Source organism: Podarcis vaucheri, assembly GCF_965113315.1.
Source record: "Podarcis vaucheri genome assembly, chromosome: 11".
Classification (NCBI taxonomy): domain Eukaryota; kingdom Metazoa; phylum Chordata; class Lepidosauria; order Squamata; family Lacertidae; genus Podarcis; species Podarcis vaucheri.
In genome coordinates this window covers 37,629,130-37,652,842 of record NC_138749.1, presented here as the reverse complement: position 1 = coordinate 37,652,842, position 23,713 = coordinate 37,629,130, and the positions used below count along the sequence as shown (strand labels likewise).

General features: G+C 39.1%; 1 protein-coding gene across 4 annotated transcripts in view; it reads left to right on the top strand.

Moving 5' to 3' along the window:
- Window positions 1–23,713, top strand: part of KIAA0825 — a 165,405-nt gene that overhangs the window by 38,246 nt on the left and 103,446 nt on the right. For all 4 annotated transcript variants that reach the window (XM_082191339.1, XM_082191342.1, XM_082191341.1 and 1 more), the window contains 6 exons: window positions 2,331–2,513; window positions 9,203–9,316; window positions 13,900–14,039; window positions 15,374–15,562; window positions 16,737–16,970; window positions 20,396–20,804. In XM_082191339.1, coding sequence (XP_082047465.1) covers window positions 2,331–2,513; window positions 9,203–9,316; window positions 13,900–14,039; window positions 15,374–15,562; window positions 16,737–16,970; window positions 20,396–20,804 — 1,269 coding nt within the window. The remainder of the gene's footprint in view (window positions 1–2,330; window positions 2,514–9,202; window positions 9,317–13,899; window positions 14,040–15,373; window positions 15,563–16,736; window positions 16,971–20,395; window positions 20,805–23,713) is intronic.

Sequence of the window (23,713 nt, the reverse complement as noted above, 5' to 3'; positions counted from 1 at the left end):
TTGCTTCTCTTCTATAGGCACCTCATTGGCAACCTCTCTCCTAAACTGTGGTTTATTGAAACAAGTTAGCTTGATTTAAAATACTATAGTTGAGACATCAGTTTGTCCAAGGTTATGTGCTTACTGTAAATCAGAAGCTCTGCTGGAGCCCATGGTTTGCTGTGAATTGTTCTAAAAACAATATAATATCTCCCTGGAAATTTGTTTTTCATGCATGAAAAAGTGCTTTTTCTAGTCCAAACTGTAGTTGCGTATCTTTTCAGTGTTCACCAAAATTGTATGCCTTTGATCATTCATACTGCAGCTTTTAACCTTTAAGTTCAATATGTGATATGTTTCCAAGGTTAGTTGTGGGCATGATATTCACCAAGGAGATGATAAAAACGGCTAATGACAGGAAGCAACTAGCAGTGGAAGTAAAAGCTACAAAATAAATATATATGGTGCAATATACAAAGCTTTATTTTTACAAAAAAATAACATGGTAGACTAAAGCAGATCCAACCTTCAAATGTCACATATTTTCCAACATCTAGGTAAAAACTACAAAGGAACTTATTTGTCAAAAGGTTGCTTGTGTGTATAACCTCATTATACAGAGGATTTATAGATTTCAGTATATATGAAAATACTTAGACTATTGTCTGTAAGCATACATAAAGAATGGAAACACCCTAGTGATTTCTAGATTTAATTTTCTTTATAATTAAGAAGAATGAGAGCATACATACTCTATTGTGTAGCAGAGCAGGCTTTTAATATTAATTCTGGAATTAGAAGTATGATCAAATTCAGCTGCTAGGGTATTTGAGTCCTGATCTGTTTCTGCTGTTCTCTGCAGATTCTGTACTTTATTTGCTTTTTGTTGAAATCATGACAATTGATTCATTCTTCTTGAAAATCTGATAGGCAGATGTATACATTGTTTGGATAGCAATCCTGCCCTATTACAATCAAAATGTGAGCTTTGTCATTAATGCCAGTGGGATGTAGGTTGTATCCAGAGTCTTTGCAATCCTTTTTTACAACTCACTGTTCCTCCATTGTCATGCCAAAGACATTTACAGTACCACGTTAACTGGTAGCTATGTAACACTTAAACAGCTTCTGGCATATACTCGTTATCATAATATAGCATGTTCATACAAAAGCAAGAAAGTAATAATAGAGGAACCATAATGAAACAATGGGAGATGGGACAAGTGGCAAAGAAATCTTGGGAGAAAAGAGAGGGTACTCAGAAAGCACATCTGGAGCCCATGATGAGAAATCAATATAAAATGGAACTTGTATACTAAAGGAATGGGGAAAGGGCGCCAGTTTCCAAAACTCTTTATATAAAATTGTGCCATGAATATTTAAACTAATGTCTTCCTTTTGCGGGTGGTGCTGTGGGTTAAACCACAGAGCCTAGGATGTGCTGATCAGAAGGTTGGTGGTTCGAATCCCCGCAACGGGGTGAGCTCCCATTGCTCGGTCCAAGCTCTTGCCAACCTAGCAGTTCGAAAACATGTCAAAGTGCAAGTAGATAAATAGGTACCGCTCCGGTGGGAAGGTAAACGGCGTTTCTGTGCGCTGCTCTGGTTCGCCAGAAGCTGCTAAGTCATGCTGGCCACATGAGCCGGAGGCTGTACGCCGGCTCCCTCGGCCAATGAAGCGAGATGAGCGCCGCAACCCCAGAGTCGGTCATGACTGGACCTAATGGTCAGGAGTCCCTTTACCTTTACCTTCCTTTTTGGAAAAGAAAATATGTGTGTCTAAATATTATAAAGCAAACAATCAAATGAATATATAAATTATTTAAAATGTATTCCACTCATATTCAGTATTGTTTCTGAAATTTGTTAAGAACTGGGGATAAAAAGTTCTGAAGAAAACAGAAAAAGAACATATTTAATTTTCATTTTATAACAGGTGTAAGGAACAGAGAAATTAAAATATATTTAGTTGTAATGTTTTATTTGGTGTATCCAGAATTGGATAAAATTGCAAATTTTAGCAAATTCTAATCCTAGCTTGCACATGTATAACAGTGCAAATGGTGAATTCCTTCCTCATTCATATCTATGGAGGGAGCTAATCCACAGATAATCTTCATTTCTTGAAATCCGTGGGGAAAGTGAAACATGAGAGCTCTGGGTATACTTTGGGAATGTTGTGCCAGGGACAAGATTATATTATTATTACTTAAAATTCCTGATGATTTTAAATAATGTAAAAGAGATCACTTGTATATAAAAATCCTTTCTGCATTGTAGCAGATTACTTGATGGAATGGGTTGAATCGCATGCCTCGATTCATTTCAGGGTTTTTGCTTTGTCTCTTACAGAATAGATGTTATAGCAATTCTGATGACCTGTGAAAGCATGCTGTGGTCAGTTTGCAGTTCTGTGCAAGAACTGTTGTTCCCACAAAAAGACAGAAATCGTCGTATTTATAAAATACACAAGTATTGCAACAATTTACTTGCAGCAGCTGTCTTTTTAACTGCACCATTGGAGAACCTGTATAAGTAAGTGTGATGTAATATTTTAAGACAAACAGACATTTATCCTATAGAAGGAGTAACAATCGTCTATCTTTGTGTAATGGCTGGATTCCAGTATGGTAATGATGCACCAAAATCTGAACATTGGTTTCAACTGTGGATAGGAAGCGGCGCTTGAATGTACATTATTTTACCCTGCAGCAGATTTGTTTGAGGAAAATAGTGTCATTAGAATCTGGTAAACTTGAAACCAGTCTATATTCAGTACTCAAGGCTGCAATCCTAAACATGCATACTAAGGAGTAGTTGAACACAGAGAGACTACTTCCAAATACACATGCATAAGATTGCGTTGTTAAGAATTAGATAATAATAGCAAAGCCTCTAGCAATATCTAACTCTACTGCCTGCTTGGTCACATTCACACCATACATTTAAAGCACATGGCTTCTTCCAAAGAATCATGGGAACTGCAATTTGTACAGAGTGTTGAAAATTGTAGCTCAGGATTTTTTGTGGGAAGCCATGCGCTTTAAATGTATGATGTGGATGGGACCGAGGCTGGGGCTGGGGCTGGGGCTAAGTCGTCAGGAGGGCTGAAGCTCATTGCCCAAAACTCTGGAGAACTCCTGCCAGTCAGAATACAGAGCTAGATGGGCTTAGCATCCTGTGTTCCTAAGGGCCTTTGATCTGTTCTAATCCTAACAGGAGCAGGCCAGGTAAAAGACTGAGGGAAGAAAAATATTTTTAAAAGTCATCGACCTAGAAGATAAAGGTTGATCCTAGACCAGGCATAGGCAAACTCAGCCCTCCAGATGTTTTGGGATTACAACTCCCTTCATCCCTAGCTAACAGGACCAGTGGCCAGGGATGATGGGAGTTGTAGTACCAAAACATCTGGAGGGCCGAGTTTACCTATGCCTGTCCTAGACAATAAGGAGAAGAGGACAAGGAAAGAGGCAGGAGTTTGAGGGGGCAAAGGGTAAGTGGGAGAGAGAATAAGCACATGACCAAAAGTCGTGAATGGGAAGGCACATGATGAAATGTACACATGACCAAAAGCCCCCAAAGTGAGGAAGACTGTTAATGAACTACAATATAACTAAACAGTATAGTATCAAGACTGTTCTTTTTTTAAAAAGGGGACTTCAAGTTTGTAACGTGTTTTGAGTCTATTACAGTGGTGCCCCGCAAGACGAATGCCTCGCAAGACGAAAAACTCGCTAGACGAAAGGGTTTTTCGGTTTTGTGTTGCTTTGCTAGACAAATTTCCCTATGGGCTTGCTTTGCAAGACGAAAACGTCCTGCGATTTTTCTTAAAGCTGCTTGAAGAGGCGCAGTTGCAACGGACAGTGCTTCGCAAGACGAAAAAATCGCAAGACGAAAAGACTCGCGGAACGAATTATTTTCGTCTTGCGAGGCACCACTGTATGTTAGGTGGAAGGTGAGATGCAAACCAAGATCTTTTAAATACATTAATAAAAACAAATCTCTCAGTTTATCTCGTAGCTTTGTGATACTTCTAAGTATAACTTCATAACATTGGAGGGAGCAGGCATGCTGATTTTAATTCAAAACACACTAAGAAAAGGAACCATATTTCATTGTACAATTCTTACTGCTGTCATCTACTAAACTCCATATTTTAGCTGTTGGGAAGAATATTTTTTCTTCCAACTCTTTGTGCATTCATGTCCTGATACACAGCCCTTTGAGACTGTAAACAAAATAACACAACATGGCTATTTCTAAGCTTAAATCCAGAGGGTTTTTACATATTGTATCCAAGGAAAATCACAACAAACTCATTATTGATCAAGCAACAGTTGTACATCTAACATTCCATAACCACATGCTAGTGATAGCTATCTGTGTTTCCTTGGAGAACTGAAACCTGCTTTGCAATCAATAAACTACATCAAGTAAGTGACACACACGACTCAAGACTATCTGTCCTGAAGCCCTTCAAAATATTGAATTCCTTCTATTCTTTCAAATAAGAATTTGGTTTTTTGTTTGTTTGTTTGTTTTCAAAATGTATATTTTAATACATGAAGGAAATAAACAAAATAGAGAAAGTGATATCTACTATTCCTGAAAAAATTGAAATGTGTTCACTAGGGTTACTACAGGTTGCAAGTAGCTCATATTTGAAAACAAGATTTATTTAACTGACATGCTAGCTCAAGCCATATATAGAATATAGCTATTTTGAATTGTTTCCTATGAGTCACATACCATTCTTTCCTAACACTGATATAAATATTTTTGACTTGCAATTTTAAACAAAACCTCCTTCTCTTTCTTGCCAATCCACATTTTTTTCCTGGCCTTTGTCCCCCCCCCCATTTTGTTTGGTCATTTCCCCCGCTGTTCATCCTCCCTTCTTTTTGGCCTATGTATTGTTTCTCTTTCCTCCCTATCCATCTCTGACTTGGTGGGGGGATGTGTGGAGGCAGGTGGTCCCCATTCTTCGGGGCTTGGTTTGCTGCTTTTCCAGCCACAGAACTTAATCCACCACACCCATATACCACTGCATGTGTTGACAGCAAGACCTGATACATTTTCAACTACGACGGCCGATTTTTCTTCAAAGGATGCTCCCAATCAGCCCTGGTTTTCAGTGCAGCAAGCCTTATCAGCCACTGATGCTTCTGTGCTCTGTCAGTCCTCTGTCTTAACTGCCCAAATGGCTATAGCCCCTAAAATTCTCAGGACACACACACCCCGTGCCCCCCAAACCCAAAAGAAAACCACTTCAGCTACTGCAGCAGTTGCTGATGCAATTAGTACCAAGGCAGTGCTGGATGAGCTGCCACACAGGGTGCAATATATGGGACATTAAAAATCTTCCAGCAGCAGTGCCTATCTCCCCTTCCCTGTTCTTTGACTGATTGCTGCATGGCAGAGACAGTGATCTGGAGCTGATGGATGAATGGGAGCCAGAGTGGCAGAATTGTTTAACTCTTCCCAGCAATTCTCTGAGAAGGAGTCTTGCGGCTGCCCTGTTCATGCTTTTGACTTTCAGTACTGCTACTGTTGACTTGACACAGGCATCACTTACCTCCTCAAACAGTTTCAACTGGCTTTTATTCCCAGCCAAAGTGTTTTTTAAAGAGGGCATCCCTATATGTCCTCCTGTGGTGCATCGTTTTCATTCGAGGAACTTAAAGACTCTTGTGTTCAAACCATTCCAAAGTGTTCCTCTCCACATCCTTTCTCATAAGGTCCTCCTTTTGGTGGCCATCACATCAACATGGCTTATTTTGGAATAGAGTGCCTTATGCATATTCCTGAAAGACTGTGGAAAGACTGTGATTCTTTGTATGGATCTATCATTCGTGCCTAAGACAAATACAAGTTTTTACTACAACCAGAACCTCCTTCTGGCCTAACCGGATTCATCCCTTAGAGAAGGCCTGACACATAGTGGATCATCTACTGGGTGCTTAAAGTCTGTATCAGCCAGACTAAGGACTTCAGGTTGACAGAGGTGTTGTTTCTTCCTTTCCACCCTCTTGGGGTAAGAAAAGCTAGCATGCTGGCTGAGGGTATGTATCATCTTGGCTTATGGCTCTCTCAAGCTGCCTGCCCTGCAGAATATCACAACCCATTCCACAAGGTCTGCTTTTACTATGGCAACATTTGCCATCAGTCATCTTTTTATTGGCATCCACAGAGCTGGCACTTGGTCCACACCAAAAACTCTGGATAAACATTATAAACTGGACTTCTATGAATCTGCTGGCACCTCTTTTTGAAAATGGGTTTTGCAGCAAGTGGTTCTGTAGACTTAGGTGTCCTGGAATTGCCTGTATTACTGGGACTCCTTTGGTACATCCCACCTGCTGTACTGTCACTCAGGGAAAAGCACCTTTCAGGGGAGACCAAGAGTTCCTTCTGGTTCTTGGCTTTAGTGGAGGTAAAGCCAACAGTGTTGAAATGAGCAGCTTATATGTACCAGTGAATATAATTATCTGAGACGCCCATCTGCAAGTATCATGGAAGTATTGCCTGAAGTTGGAATCAACCTTGACATCATTGGAGTGTCAAACATTCCTGAAAATTCATTCTGGCGGTTAATAAATTATCATGACTGCAATCCACAACAATTCAATTTTGCTGTCAATTTTAATAGGAACCTATGTTACCTGTTCAGTTTTATTGCCAATATGTTGTATTCCATTAAAAAATAAAAGACTCCCATCTTTTTATTTAAAAATCTCATAGAACGCTCAGTTATCCTAATTCGTTTTAATGCTATCAGCATGTAAATGCTGCTTTTCATAATCTTTGCAGACACTCAAATTCTAAAGGAATTTAAATGAATTTAATGTTTATACTATTCACATATTCTTGGTACAAAGTAAGTCCAGTAAAAAGCGTATTGATGAATAAGTCAGGGTGTACCAAACTATCTCAGCTGTCTCCAATATTAATTTCCAGTTTATTTTCCAACATCAAATTATTTAAATTATATAAGGCAACAGTGTTGGGAATTCATCGTTTATGCATCTCATCATTTCACACTAGCACTGAGATTTACAAAATCAGTTCTCACCTTGTCATACGCTACAAGAGAATAGCACAACTCAAACATGGAATATTGCTCTTGTATCAAATACTTTCACAGATGCTTTCCCCAGCTTTTGAGACAAGAGGCAGCTGCTATAGGATATTTTATACATAAAGAACATAGAAATTTAAGCTGAATAAATTTGTCTGTTAGTAGCATTTTCATTACTAGTAATGGACAGTGGGGGCAACCAGGTTATTCACTGGTGTTTAGGCTGCATATGCATTTGAAAATTACTTTAGAAAAATGCCTGGAATGTGTTCCAGTGAAGACAGGGAGGCATTCAGTATCCTTCAGGGTATCACCTTCCATGGGGGAGAATGGCCCCATAATCTCCAAGATGGGCCATGCTTCATAGCCAGGAATCAGTTCCACATTTAAAGTTTAGCGCCACCACCTAGAATCATACAAAGAACCAGGAATCAGTGCAGTTGTTTAAGCACTGACAAAATACATTCCCAATGACCAGTCTCAGTTGGTAGCCCAGCGTCTGCATTTTGATTTACTTGTACTTTCTCTGCAGTGTTGTCTGCATTCTTCAAAGTAGTCTAATCTGCCAGGCTATTTGTCCAGGACAAGTTACTGCTAGGGCACCAACTGAAGTTAATGAAAGGCGCCTTGGACTACTAAGGTCACTTGGGCCTCTAGTGACAAAGTTGGATCTTTGAACACTTCTTGATTGTGGACTTGATCCTTTGGGGGTGCCACCTACTCAGAACCCCACTTCCCTGGACAGATTACCTACTCACAAACAGTACTTTCATTTTGCGTGGCTTGAGCTTTTGTTCATTGGTTCTTATCCAGTCCATTACTGTTCTCAGATAGTGATTTTAACACCACCAAAGGTCAGATATAAAGGAGAAGTATTGTTTCTTCACTTTCATCACAGTCATGGTGAGGCTCAGTAATAGGTCTTAACTATGTTGGATCACCACACAGTAGTTTCCTGCAACTTTCACTACAGCTATTCTACTTCCTACATCACAATTCCCAACACACCAGTAAACCAAGGAATTAAACAAGCTTTACCTGATGAAGGCGATGTCAATCACCTCACAAAATGCCTACAGTATTACCTGGCATCTCGGCTATAAATTTATCAAAGTCCACCACCCCTGCAGAGAGAAGTGGTTGCTGCCAGTCTGAACCTTAGCAAAAAGTGAAATGACCATGAGAAGAGAGACCAAGAGAAATCCTCCACAACCAAATAGCCATCTTCTGCCACAATTGAGAAGGTGGCCTCCCACATTCATTTGACTGATGACATGCTGAGAGAATGTATGGTTGTCATGGCAGTCATGAACCCCTGAATCTCGCTATGCAAGGCAGACAAGAACCACAAGCCTAGTAAGTGCTGCTGGGCTAGAAGCTGGCATGCAGAGAGCTGCTCACTGCTGCAAGCATACTCAAAAAAAGTTTTTTAAGATCAACAGAGTTGCAAAAAAATGCCCCCTTAGTTTGCAAGGGAGCAAATGTCTATAAAATGTTTATTTGTGGCCACTGAACTATCCTGTGTTGGGACATGGAACAAAGCAGAAAGAATTTGTATTAAGTGTAAAGGCTACACAATAGCCCAGCTCTAGAGAATACCAGTCTCTGTGGAGCAACAGCAGGAGAGGGTTGTTACTGTCTGTCATTCTCTGACTAGTAGAAACAGGAATACATTAAAATGTAAATCATAGCTTAAATCTGAGCAGAAAAATTTTATATTGTACTTTGACTTGAATCCTAAGAACAGCAAGTGGAATGTTGCTTGTGCAACAAGGCTTTCCCGCCACTGTTGTGGGTTTGGAGACACTATATTCCACCCTGTTCAGCAACTGTAATTTTTAAAAACTATTTTTAACTTGCATTTTAAATTATTGTAACCCACATCCTGGGACGTCCTGGTAAAGGGCAGATAATACCAATAGTAATAATAATAATAATAATAATAATAATAATAATAATAATAATAATAATAATAAATGTGCGAACAGTGACTGTGACTTGAAATTGGAGACCCCCTTGTGTTGAACTGAAAAACCTTCTATAAGTAGCTCATTGATTCCAAGCCAAATACTTGTTTGCTCTTCAAAAGCTGTTAAAGAAGTATGATTATTGAACTAATTCTACTTGAACTACTTGTATTTTTCAGGACATTCCATAGTAGTGTTGGTGATCCCTTGCCCTCAGATTTTTTGGAGCCTACTGTTGACCAACCATTACGCTGGTTATCTGGCATCACAGAATTTTCCCCTTCTTTACTGAAGTAAGTATCTCTATATTAAAATGTAGATAAGAAATCTATTGATTTCTCAGTTCAATGTTATTCCTTTACCGTATTTTTCTCCCCATAGGACGCAATTTTTCCCCTCCAAAAATGAAGGGGAAATGTGTATGTGTCCTATGGGGCAAATGCTGGCTTTCGCTGAAGCCTGGAGAGCGAGAGGGGTCGGTGCGCACTGACCCCTCTCGCTCTCCAGACTTTGTGCAGCTCTCCGCAAGGCGTGGGAGCCCTGCGCTGGGCTCCCGCAGCTTGCGGAGAGTTGCCTGCATGCCAAAGGCTGGGCGCGCTGAACTCAGCACGCCCAGACTTCGCGCGGCTCTCCGCAAGGCGCGGGAGCCCTGCCCTGGACTCCCATGGCTTGCGGAGAGTTGCCTGTTCTGGGGCTGGGGTTGGGGGAAGCTCAGCCTGGGGGGGGGAAATAATTTTTTTCCCCTTTATTCCCCCCCCAAAAAACTAGGTGCGCCTTATGGGACGGTGCGTCCTATAGGGCGAAAAATACGGTATTTTTAATTTTAGCCTGCCCTTCACCAAATGAGCGTGTTACAGGAATATCATAAATAAAATAAGTTAAATCATAAAATAAAACCACAGAAACAACAGTATCAGAATAACAGAGCAACTTCAAGTCAATTGCAATAGACTATTATACAGATATCAAATATAGTTTCTTCATACTGGTTTTCTCACACAGATTCTATGTGGAGCCTGTGTAGACTTAATGTATAGACATTGTTTTGCCCAGCTGATGGGATCTGAAATTAGCCACACTTCCTCATCCAGATGCTCCACTCTCTGATACAAATTTCCTCTATTGCTTTTCTAATGGGGCGCTGACCATAAACATGGTTTTAAGCCGCTTTGCGATTTCTGCTTTTGTTTACCATGTTTGAGACTGATGGTAAGAATGTGGGCCAAATAGTGAGCAATGGTGCTCACACATTCCCCAGCCCACGTACCCAGGGCTAAACTACAGGCATCTTATATTTACACCAGCTTCCAATTCAAACTATTTTAGTGTGATGGTAATTGTTGAAGAATGGGTAGTTCTTCTTTAGCAGTATCTAATTATTTTAACATTGATGTTTGATTATAGACATAATCTCTTGCTTTAGTAATGTCTAAATGTGCTGTTCTTGACAATAAAATAACTCAATCTAAGTTTTTCTTTCCCGTTTAACTATTTTGACTTTAAATTTTGAGTATTACATTAAACTTTATTTTGTATCTGGAAAAAGTAGTAACTTTGGGCATTAGAAAAGCTAGATAATTCTACAAAACTAAACTTCATTTGAACAACTGATTTGTTCGTATTTGGTATTTTTAGAATTTGTTGCATGTTTGGAAGCAATGCATAATTTCCTTGCCGTTTCAGTAAGTGTAATGACAATTTACATATGAAGCATATGCCATCAGCTGTACTGTCATTCTTTTTCTAACTTTGGACCAAAATTCCTCCCACGCCCGTTTTAGCAGGCTATCTATGCTCCCCACAGAATTTGTATCCTTTCTCAGTAACCTGCATATTTAAATGAATGCTATGATTTTTAATACTTATTCTGAAATAGTAAATCTTTAGCTTCTGCTACATTTAATGACATGTCTTTAATTTCAACATGCCATATTTTTCCATGTATAACACACCCCCATGTATAAGACAACACCTTTTTTTCTGAACCCCAAATTGAGTCAGAGCCTGAACCTGAGACCAGCCTCCCCATGCCAGAGCCTGAACCTGAGACCAGGCCGCTATCTGTGTAAACCCGGTTATAGAAATAATCATAGCTCTGTTCAGATATCAAGTGCCTTGTAGAATTGGAATCATATGAGGGGTAGAGCAGGGGCGACACTTTGTGTCCCCATCCACTCCATCAGGTCCCTGTCAGGTGGCCTTGCTGCCCTCTGTAAGGCCTATTCTGTATGGGTGTGCTCCTCATGTAATTTAGAACCCTAAATCTTGTAAAAAGACTACTCAAATAGTGCATGCTTCCCACTTCAAGCCTTTTCCAATGCATAGAGGAAGATGGAGCAGATTGTTAGGGATTCAACCTAGGGCCCTGTGAACATTGACACATTTCTAATCGCGTATGACCTAGAATACTCCGATAGGGTTCATGTCTTTATCTTTACACATTAGTCAATATTGCATGAATAATGTGTTGAAGCTTATAAAATAAGACTAAAGAAACAGTATAAATGTTTTGACATGAGAAAGAGCCCCATTGCACAAATGGACTTCAGTTTGTGTAATGCTGGAATCAATCCTTTAGATTAGATGTTAAGCTTCCTGTAATATAACTCAAAGTAGGATTGGAAAAAATTGATGTTGATGATATGCGTCCTTAGTTATATACTATTTTTAATTCCCTCTGTTCTCCAAGAATGTCAAGACAACAAACATGGTCCTCCTCACCCCCGTTCTATTTGCACAGCAATCCCGTGAACTAGGCTGAGAGTGTGTGACTAGTCCAAGGTCATCCAGCCAGCTCTGTGACTGAGGATTTTAAGCTGGCTTCTCTGATCCTAGTCCAGCACCCTAACCACTACATGACACGACATGACACTGTAAACCACTTTGATATTTTCATGATATAGCAGTATATACATATTTTCATAACTATTTAAATAAATAAATACATGCATGTATCTTTAGTTAATAATAAATGATTTTCCATGCATGTTCATGTTGATTTAGTGGCTGAATGCCCAATTTTAAGCTTTGGTGAATGTGCATAAAAGGAGGAGGTTGAATTACAGGGCTATATCCTGATTGCTGGTGCTGCAGTTTCCATTGGCATTGCCGTGCTAGTCATTTCCTCCTACCTCCAATACAGCTTAGTGGTACCATGTAAAAGCATCCGTATATTGCTGGAAAGGATATGAAAAAAGTGGTAAGATTGCCAACAGCTCCTGGATGAGCTGGCCTCCCAATTGTAGTAGATTTGTAGAGGTAGATGCAAACCATCACTTGTTCTTTTCTTAATACCAAATTAAACATTTATATGTGTCATATTTTATATATAGTTCACCTTTTCCTCTTTACGTGGCTAGCCTTGTGTTCACAGCTACATGAGCTTGTAAGATGAGACAACATATGCTTCTCCATATGTCCAATATAAAACTTTTCAGTGCATTTACTAGTGTTAGTATAGTGGCTTCGGGGAATGTCTGTAATACTCTTATTTTCCCTCTGAGTGAATCATATCAACTGTACATTTCAATTTGCATGATGCTCTAAGAGCCAAGAATTGGCAAATACTGAAAAGCAATAACATCCCATCTGGTCAATGATAGTTGAGCTTTTTCTCTACCTCAATATTCCATAAGTCATTTTAGATATTACTTTAAATACTTAACTGTCCAAAGGCCTTGTTTTTCTTATGTTTAGAAATTGAAGGGAAGTGTTGCTCTAATTTGTATAGTTAGATACCTAATTACATAGCATGGTAATGGTAGCATGGTGAAAAGAGCTATGCATTTCCTGAACATTATCTGAATACATAGAAATGTTGGGAAATTGAGCAGGGAACTGGGCTAATATGAAGCCTTTATACTTCATATATAATTTAGAATCATAGAACTTCCATAGAGTTGGAAGGGACCCAAAGGTCATCTAGGCCAACCCCCTGCAATGCAGGAATCTCAGCTAAAGCATCCATGACAGATGTCCATCCAACCTCTGCTTAAAAACCTCCAAAGAAGGAGAGTCTACCACCTCTCATGGGAGTCTGTTCCACTGCCAAACAGCTCTTACTGTCAGAAAGATTTTCTGAATGTTTAGTCGGAATTTCCTTTATTGTAACTTGAAGCCATTGCCTTGAGTCCTACTCTCAAGAGCAGGAGAAAACAAGCATGCTCCCTCTTCCATGTGACAGCTCTTCAGATATTTGAAGATGGCTATCATCTCTCAGTCTCTTCTTTTCCAGGCTAAACATACCCAGCTCCTTCAAGTGCTCCTCGTAAGGCTTAGTTTCCAGACCCTTGATCATCTTGGTTTCCCTCCTCTGCACACGTTCCAGTTTGTCAACATCCTTCTTAAATTGTGGTGCCCAGAATTGGACACATCTGTTTTATGTTACCGAATATACTTTTATAATTCTGCCTTAATTATAGTGTGACAAGTAGCTTGCATCATATTTCCCACCCAACCCTATTTGTTTCTTTCTTATTTCACAGACTTGATTTCAAATATTTTATAACATCACTCTAAACACTTAAATACAACATTGAACTAAAATATAATGCCTCAGATTTATTCAGGCATTAAAAATGATTTTTGCCTCATGAAACAAGAGCATATCTGGCCCCAATGAAAGAGATAAGTGAGGTTACTTTGTATCAGTTAAAATTTGGCAGTCTACCAAATGTTAATTTGCTTTTTAGCTAGTTGAGATTAAATGTAATTCCTTCCCTGAGCAGCCTTAAAGTAAGCAACCATGAAAGCATTTTCAGAGTAATCTGGGAGGAATTGACATTTAAAGGAGTTAGCATTACATCTGCACTTTAAGGCTATTAATTTCATAGATAAATTAACGACATTATTCTGTCTTTATCTTACATTTTGAAAGGACTCCATCAGCCAGAGGAATGGCAGCCCAGGGTCAACTCAAGCTGCTCTTATCCCAGCCATGCTGTAATTGGAACTTGCTTTTGGAAACCCTGCTACATCACGATTGTCTCTTAGTGAAACTTTTACTGAGGAGTTCCAGTAAGTACTGACACTTTCTATAGTTGCAATATTTTACCGCTGAAGAAACACAAGTAAATTGTTCAGGATTGCCACATTGTTCGCTATTTTAATATTAGCAGAAGGATCGTGGTCATCACTTCACATAATTAGCATTAGGCTCAATACTTGCAATCTAATTTTCTCTCATTTTTTTGCTCAGGATTTTTTGTTCGGATAGGAATTCACATTTATCATGCTAATACTGTTTAAAATATAATGTGTTTGTTATTTACTAAAACGTTAGCTATAGATATTCTGCAGCTCTCTTGGTCCAGCATTTGGTCTAACATTTGTCAGAAGAGCACCACAACTAAACTTTTGTCCTGTTTTTTATTGAATGTTGCAGTGCACTCATTTACCTATTCAAATGCATGTCAGCAAAGACTGAAAGATGTCTGAAGATCATATTCTCCCCCTGCTGTTGGATTATATTTACTAGTGTGTTCAAGGATCACAAGGATGGAGTGACAGCATTTATTAAGCTTTTGACTGACCATTACCCTGAGCTTCAGCGGATTGCATCCTGCCTAGGCACGCTGAGCTGTAAACAATTTTTTCTCTAGCACAGAACATGGAAATCATTTAAGAGTTTGTTTTTGTAAGAAAAATCCCTATTGTGTAAGAAAAGACCATAGATCTTAGCCTAAAAATACTATTACATGCCACCCCAATCTTCATGAGCAGTGTGAGAATCCAGGGGTTCCAACTGCTTACACAGGGTTGGGCTTCCTTTAGAAAGATTGAGGCACAGCAGCTAGTGTCTTTAAGAAATATGGTTTTATTAAGACATAATTACACCTAGAAGTGGGCAGTGGAGGCTGTGCAGCAAATTATACCCCAAGAGTGTCTTCCATTGCCCCTCTCATTGCCCACTGTCTCTCAGTGCAGCTCCCTCTGACCATTGCTGCATGGAGTTCTGGCCTGCCCTGCAGCTCATAGAGCTCTGGCCTCTGGCCTCCTCCCTCTTTCCCAGCAACACCTCTCAACAAAAATCCAAGACTCCTGTAAAATGACACTCTTTTCTGTCGCCTTTCCATCACATCAGCAACCCTTGCTTTGCACAGACCTGATAAGGTTCTTTGACATGTAGATGCCTTGCCATTGTTTGATAATGGCTTGCATTCAACCAGCCTAGTCAGGCTGGTTTGCCCAGGGATTCCTTGTCTGGTACAATTCTGTAGCTTGTATTTTCCTTCTTAGCCCAAATATTAGCTAGATTCTGACATTCATTATACTACAAAATTTTGTTGTAGGTCCATTTACACTTTCACTACTACCTCAACTTCTGACCTTTTCTTCTTTCTTTATTCAAGAATCTGAATCATCAAAAAGTGGAGAACAAAGTACTTGCCTAGACATGAAGAGCAGCCAAGAACCTAGTCTGACTGAAGCAATCTTTGCAGTGCTTTCTTATTGTACTTTATCTCCCAAATCACTTGGTGGTGTTCTTGAAAACTACATGGAAAAAGAACAGATGTGGGATTGTTTATACAATATATCAGGTATGAAAAACACAGTGAAATTTTCTTTCTTTCGGGGGTGTATCCAGTCTTGCTGGGAGTGGAGTTCTGTTTATGTGATTCACCAATTCCTACCCCTTGTAGTTACCTGTACCACACTCCCAATTTGCCCCAGAGGTATTCTTCCAGTGCTAGATGGGCAGCAACATATGTGTGGGATGCTTTAGAAAATATAAAATTGCATCTGAAAGAGGATCTTAGGTTTCAAATTGAGAACCAGTCGTAGAAATTTCTTATAGTACCACAGAAGTTACTGGTACTTTCATTCTTGGATGCTCTAGGAAAATCTCCACTTAGCTTCATCTGTAGCACCACATCAGGCACTTCCATTTTGAACTTAATTTCATGTGCCTCGTTCTTGCAGATTTAACTCAGTGTTTTCTAAAGCATTCATTCATTCATTCATTCATTCATTCAGAGTATATTTATCCTGCTCTTCAGCCAAAAAACGGCTCCCAGGGTGGCACACAAATGTCAGTGATAAGACAGTTCTTGCACTAAGGTTAACAATTTAAAAGCCATGATGCAAAATGAAAGAGAGGAAGGAGGGGGATAAGCAATCCTGGGACTATTTCTTAGTTATCTAGAACTCTGGTAATGAGCAACTGAAATGGAAAGATTTCAAAGAGAGCAAGACCCAAATGTTACTGATGGAAATGCCTGTGTATTCCACTTCTTTTTATAGCCTGATGGAATGGCTGCTAATGACAGTTGAGGAAGGAGCCTGAACTGGTATTTTCCTCTTCTGTAGCCAGGACCAGAACTCAGTCTATTCCACCATTTAAGAAACTAAACCACCAAAAGCCACAATTACCTTTAAATACAATACATTGTTATATTATCATACAGGTCAAGTCAGTCATGATAACTTGTCTAAGTGCAAAGATAAACAGAAGTAGTATGTTGGATAGTAGTAATTATCAGCTTCTAAGCAAAACAACAAAGGCTGAGAAAATAATGATTTATAAAAGTGTAACATTTGATAACATAGTATTGTTATGTAGAAACTTATTTTACTCTGGTTTTTTTTTTATTATACGACTGTACCATGGAAAAGTATACAAAACTTTCTAAAATAGTAACATTAAATGTTGCTAAAGATGCTCAACTTAATGTTTTCTTTTAAATTAATATTATTACTATTTTGTCTCCAAAGTTTCTAGTTGCGTTGAGTCAGAGCCAGAGGTTATCAGATGCTTGAAGCTGACTTTGATTAATTCAGTTAAGGGTATTGTGAAGCAGATCATTTCTTTGATGCATTCATGGGAAGCAACGGAAAACTATGGAACCTATCAACACAAGCAAATTGTCCCTGAAAGTTTGCTGAAGACTGTTCCAAAGGAGTGGAATTACACACCTAGAGAAATGAAGAGAAAAGAATCTGGAAAATGTAGGTGTGCTTATATAATTCCTGTCAAAATAATAGCTATACATTTAACGAGGACAAATCAAAACTGAAAAATTAGAATTAAGTGGTGTGATTTGATAATGAATACTATAGTAATACAATTTATGGTATTTTAGAAGACTATTCATGGAACTGCTTACATACTTGGGTGCAGTACTTTGTCTTACTGAGTTCTTAGCGCAATCCTTGTCATTGTGGGCTAGTGGAAGGCCCACATTCAGCAAGGTCTCTTTGGGAAAGCAAATGGGGTGACAGAATAAACATACTATTAATCCTGGCATTGGTGACTTCAGTATTGGATTACTGCAATTCACTTCATGTGAGGATTCCCTTGCGCTTGGTCTGGAAACTGCAGTTAGTGCAGAATGCTGCAGCCAGATTCCTGACAGGAGTGAAACCCTGTCAACATATTACTTCTCTACTCAGAGATCTGCACTGGTTGCCAAGTAGTTACTGTGCCAAATTCAAGATGTCACTATTAGTATATAAAGCTCTTAACTATTTAGGACCCATTTACTTGAGGGGTTGCCTTATCCATATACACCCACTTGGCCACTTTGAACTGTGACACTGACATTTTGACAAGTGCCATGTAAAGTCCATTCCACACTTGCAAGGAATCAATCTTCGCATTTGGCAGCACATGCACTCTGGAACTCCCTGTCTATTGGCGTTAGGCAGATACAGTCAATGCACTGTTCTTGGTGCTGCTGAAACCCTTCAGTTTCAGAGAGCCAGTGTGGTGTAGTGGTTAAGAGTGGTAGACTTGTAATCTGGTGAACCAGGTTCGCTTCCCTGCTCCTCTACATGCAGCTGCTGGGTGGCCTTGGGCCAGTCACACTTCTTTGAAGTCTCTCAGCCCCACTCACCTCACAGAGTGTTTGTTGTCGGGGAGGAAGGGAAAGGAGAATGTTAGCCATTTTGAGACTCCTTCGGGTAGTGATAAAGCGTGATATCAAATCCAAACTACTACTACTCCTCCTCCTCTTCTTCTTCTTCTTCTTCTTCTTTTGTTGTTCAGAAAAGCCTACCTTGAAATGTAAATTTGACATGCATTTTAATATGCAATTTTTTATAATGTAATTTTTAAGTACTCATGTTATTTATATTTTGAAATGTTTTAGGTGTAGTTGTTTTAACTTATGACTTTTTAGTGATAATTTTAATGCATAGTCTATATAAACCAATTAGATTTTTTAAAATATATATATATATATATATATATCTGTGCACAGTACAAGCTAAGATGCATAGTACTTCCCCCATCCACCCTGGCATCCATACCATCCAATAGAGAGCTAGTTTTGCTCTTGTTGCAATAAGTTTCCCTCAGTACAGCACTTACATTTTTACCTCACAGGAGAGAATGGTAGCCATTCACTAATATGAAAAATAATAATTGAGGGGTATATTTAGTGATGCTATTTGGGTAGGGGCTATAGCAGTGGACACAGGTAAATGTCAACAATCATCAAATTTTGTTACAGTTAAGTTGGCTATTCTTCTTAGTTCAGTGTCTGGCAAGACTGGCATTATACCATGTGTTTGTAGTGGTTGGGTGGGAAAGTAGGATTAAAGAGTGGGTGGGACCCTTTCCTACACTACAATGCTGCAAATAACATGCACCCTTGTATGTCTGTCGTGGTAGCTGTGATGTGGCTAGGTTCCTAGGCTCCCAGTTAGCCATATGTTTCTGCAATTGTGTTGGGACAAGTGAGGAGGCAATACTCTTTCTTCCTTAGCTTACATATGTGGTAGCAGAAGCAGAGAGCTCTTGTGTGCTCTGCCTTTGTTGTCTCCACTGTTGTCCAGTCACACTGGCGCTTCTGGGTCTCTGAGCACTTCTTGCAGGACAGGAAGATGCACCACACAAGAATAACAGCATGAGCAACAGAAGATAAGGAACTTAGTGCCATAAAATAAGCACAACTGCCACTTACGATCAATTTTAATTTTATTTAAATTTTAATACATTATTGTATTTGCTAAAATTATGTTAGTGATAGCTAAAGGTCTCCAATTATTAAAATAGCAACCTGTTTTTCTTTACATCTCTTACAGTTTATTAAACAGATTGCTATGTTCATATTTTGTTTATTGTAAATATGTTACGATCATCACAAGTTTAATTTATAGTTTATGCTGGGGTGTAACATTGGAATGTACTTTGTCACATATTTGTAATATGTAATGGCATGCCGTTTTTAAAACTTGGAACCTTTCCCTCTAATTAGCTCCTGAGACAAGTTTCAAAATCCTTTATTAATTTTGTGCTTGAATTTAAATTTCAAAATGTCACACTTATATTTGACTCTTACTTTTTTATGAAAGGGTCTTTAATGTGGAATGTGGGAGTAATTTATGTCTGAACCAACTTCAAGTGGTATTAAAGTAGCAGAACCGTATAGATAATATACAGATAGTATATTGATTTTTGTTATGGCTAGATTGCAACATGGAGATGGACCCTTTACCTTTAAAATTCCTGATGAAGTAGGGAACTCAGTGAGATATATCCCACTGAATGTGAGTAAGATGACTAGTGTGCATATAAAATGAAGTGTACATAGTCTTACAACTGAAGACACTTCTTCTTAGGTCCTCAGAGAGGCATCCCATTTTATTTTCACAACCACTTTGTGAAATAGGTTAGGTTGATATTCTCTTGGTAGAGAATAAATTCACAGAATCTTTATTTGTAACAAGAGGCTGGTACTGGCTCTGATGGCACTTAATGAATATGCAATATTTTATCCCTACCAGAAAACATCAAGTGTGAACTAGATGTTCTGTACAAGCAGCTGATCATATAATGACCCTTACCTTTGGGGTTGGGGGTCTATGCGGGACAGTGCCTGGTGTGCGCCTTGATCCAGCATGGGACATGGAGCTGAAGTGTTTTCCCAGGCCAGCATGACTCCAAATTGGACTTGCACTGGCCTGGAAAGTGAATTTCAGCCTGCCCAACATTCAGCCAATCACAGACAGACTGGTTGCAGCAGATGGGCTGGGCTGGGCTGGGCCAAAAGGCTTCACTCCGGTCCACTTCCAGGACATTTAACCCTGGCCTGCCTCCACCACCATGTCCAGATGCTCAGTACAAGAGACGGATCATATAAAGAACTGGTTAATGGGATTTCTTCACATGAAAAAAGGTTGGGTGGAAATATGCACTAACTGACCCTCTGGTCTTATGGACTGTCCAGGTTACACAAAATATTATCTGCATGAAGTCATGTTCACTCCACCACCACAAAATAATGGTAGCAACCCCAGCAAACATGTGAACCAGGGCTATACATCTAAGAGACATCTAAAATTAAACATTGGCATTCAGTCTTCATAACTGCATTGTATAGCAAGGGTGTTTAATGTTAATCATACCTTCTTTCATTCTTTTTTTAAAGGCTTCACAAGGCTTGCTGCTCAGGCAGTATCTATTGTAATCAGCAAGTTACCTACAGTGATTGCATGTTTGCCTCCCTCAATTAAGTATTTCTTTTTTCTCTCTGAGAGAAAAATGCCAAAAAACTTAATTGAATCGAAAAAAGCTGGTCTTCTTGTCTGGATCTTGATTGTAATTATATGTCGGATATTTGCGGATGGAAACACCACAGAACTTTTAACGGGTACGACTCTTGACAGATGGAGCAAAGAGAAGCTCAGTTTGGTTCGTGTATGTTTGGAAAATATTATAGGGAAAAAGAAAAGTAGCCCTAAACAAGTGACTCACAAGATTATACAGAGCATTGAACAACAAAGGCCAAACTGGATTGAAAACCAGTTACTAAAGGCAAGAAAACTGGGCATAGACTGGTAAGAAGACCTGATATTTCACTTTTTGTTATTGTTTTTTGCTACCATTTGCTTATACAACATGAATAATGAAATGTTTCTTAGTAAAAATGTTTACTGTAGCAGATACTGAATTCCCGCAGGGCTCTGATTATAGGATAAATAGAAAACAAGGAAAATTGTGTTTTTCCCATAGAAGGGTGAATTGTCATTACATATATTCTTGCAATGGATTTTACTATGGAGATTAAATTAAGGAGGATATAGTTCATACAAAAAGCTTTTTATGGTCTTCTGTGATTAGAAACAAAGAAGCACATTTAATTTTGTAACGTAACAGCATATCCAAAAAGAAATTCAGATCTCACAATAAAAGTACCCCTCTGCTTTTTTATGAGAAGAATATCAACATTTCCAGATTTTACTTCAAATTCACAAGATTTTTCCAAAAAAGTTGAGGGCTTACGTGTTTTATAGCTCTCTGAGTTATGTGTATTTTTAATTGGTAGCAGGTGGATTAATCAAGTCTTCTTTATTTTATTTAAAAGCATTTATATACTGCTTCATAATTCAGAAATCTCTTTTAACAGGTGATTTTGCTGGTATTGCCAGTTATTATATAGTTTGTTGAATAAATTTCACTAGTAACAATAGAATGTTCTGCCTATTTCATCTACATTTTATAAAGGGCAACCTCTTGTTTATAATCTGTATAGGCAAAATAGCACTATAAGATTGAGTCATCCATGCAAATGAAAATATATTAATTCAGCACATTGACTTGTGCTATTTTATTGCTAGAGGTATTTGGTTGGCAGAAACTGCAAAAAGCAGTAACAGTATCACACAAATGCTCATTGACATTGACCTTCATCATCTTTATGTGTGCATTTAATACTAATTTTCATGCTCTAATCCAATGATTAAGAGATTAAGGCTGCATATCTATTTTGTTGAACCCAGTCGGTCTTACTTCTGAAAAGAATTGCCTACAATTGTGTTGCAAGACTGGATGCCATCTATGATAAGGGGTGAAATGTTATTCACTAGGACAGTAGCATAAGTCAGTTTGTAACATTGCTAAAATTGGAAGGCCTTTTATACAACGGAAATTATATCAGTAATGTATGTAATTGGAAGATCCTAAAAGCTCTGTGGGTTAAACCACAGAGCCTAGGGCTTGCCAATCAGAAGGCTGGCAGTTCGAATCCCCGCGATGGGGTGAGCTCCCATTGCTCGATCCCTGCTCCTGCCAACCTAGCAATTCGAAAGCACGTCAAGGTGCAAGTACATAAATAGGTACCGCTCCGGCGGGAAGGTAAACAACTCTGGTTCGTCAGAAGCGGCTTAGTCATGCTGGCCACATGACCCGGAAGCTGTACACCAGCTCCCTCAGCCAGTAAACGAGATGAGCGCCACAACCCCAGAGTTGTCCACGACTGGATCTAATGGTCAGGAGTCCCTTTACCTTTATCTAAAAGCTCCAGTAATACTTTTCCTTGCTTCTTATTTTTATAACAAGAGCATGCCACGATATCAGACAGATTGCATATGCCAAATTTTTATATATAAATATCTTTCAGGCTTCTTACTCAACATTTTAATAAAAGATGCAAACATTTTCTATAGCACAACATCTGTTATTTCAATTAAAGGGTATACACACATACGTATGCACACACATTCTCTCTCTCTCTCTCTTAATTGAAACATCAGTGTTTGCATCCTGTACTAATTTTTTTAGTATTTAGCTTGACAGATATTTTGAATAATTTCATCCAGAAGCCATTAGAAGTGTCACTTTTGTAGCGCCCTGTTCCTGGGAGGAGCTATGCTCTGTTGTCTTTCAGCTTATATATAGACTTTATTAACTTGGAAGCAGAAATTTACTGTGTAGGAATGTGATCTATATCATTGTAGGAATGTGATCTATATCACTGTAGTTAAATAGAGAGGCTCCAGTCTAGCCAAAGTTACTTGTGGTTAAGTCTCATTGAAATCAATGCAAAAAAAGTCCCTGTGATTTCATTAGCATTCAAGCACAACCATGTGGTGAAGTCTTGTCATTAATACTGCAAGCACCAAGGAGAGGTTGTGGTGGGGGTTGGTGAAGAAAAACACACAAATATGGGTGAAAGAGCAGGGTTGGGCAGAAGAGGGTAATTTCTGGTTCATACATTGGCAGTGGAAATTATGAACTCTTATAACTTAAGAGATGACTGCCTCTCCCTCTAAAGAAGTCTAGCTCACAATAAGAACATAACAAGAGCCCTGCTGCATCAGATCAAAGGCCTACTTATCCCAATGTCCTGTCTCCACAATTGTCAACCAGATACCTATGGGAAGCCCACAAGGTGAACCTGAGGGCCGTAGCATTGCCCTGCTGCTGTTCCCCAGCAACTTGGTATGCAGATCTGATACTGATACGCTCATCCTGGAGGCAGTATACAGCCATCATAACTAGTTGCCACGGATATATACCCCATGAATTTCTGTAATCTCCTTTTAAACCATCTAAGTCAGTAATCATTACCAAGACAAAGGGGCAAAAAGTAGATGAATTGAAAGTTCTCCCAGAATCCTGTGATCAGGGAGAAATGCATAGGTACGTATGTACCAGCCCAATATGAATACTCAGGTCTAATGCAGATTGAAGGCTTTAATTAAATATGTCCCATATAAATGAGGCAAACTAAAGCTGGAAATTGAAACGTCACATATAATAATATGTGTTTGTGGATGCTCAAAAAAACTTTAGGGGGGAAAGTGTACAGGGCCACCCCCACCACTAGCATAACTAGGAGCACAATGGTTCTAGAGAAGATCTGCCCAGGGAGTGAGTACTTGACCAAATACAGTGGTACCTCGGGTTACATACGCTTCAGGTTACATACGCTTCAGGTTACAGACTCCGCTAACCCAGAAATAGT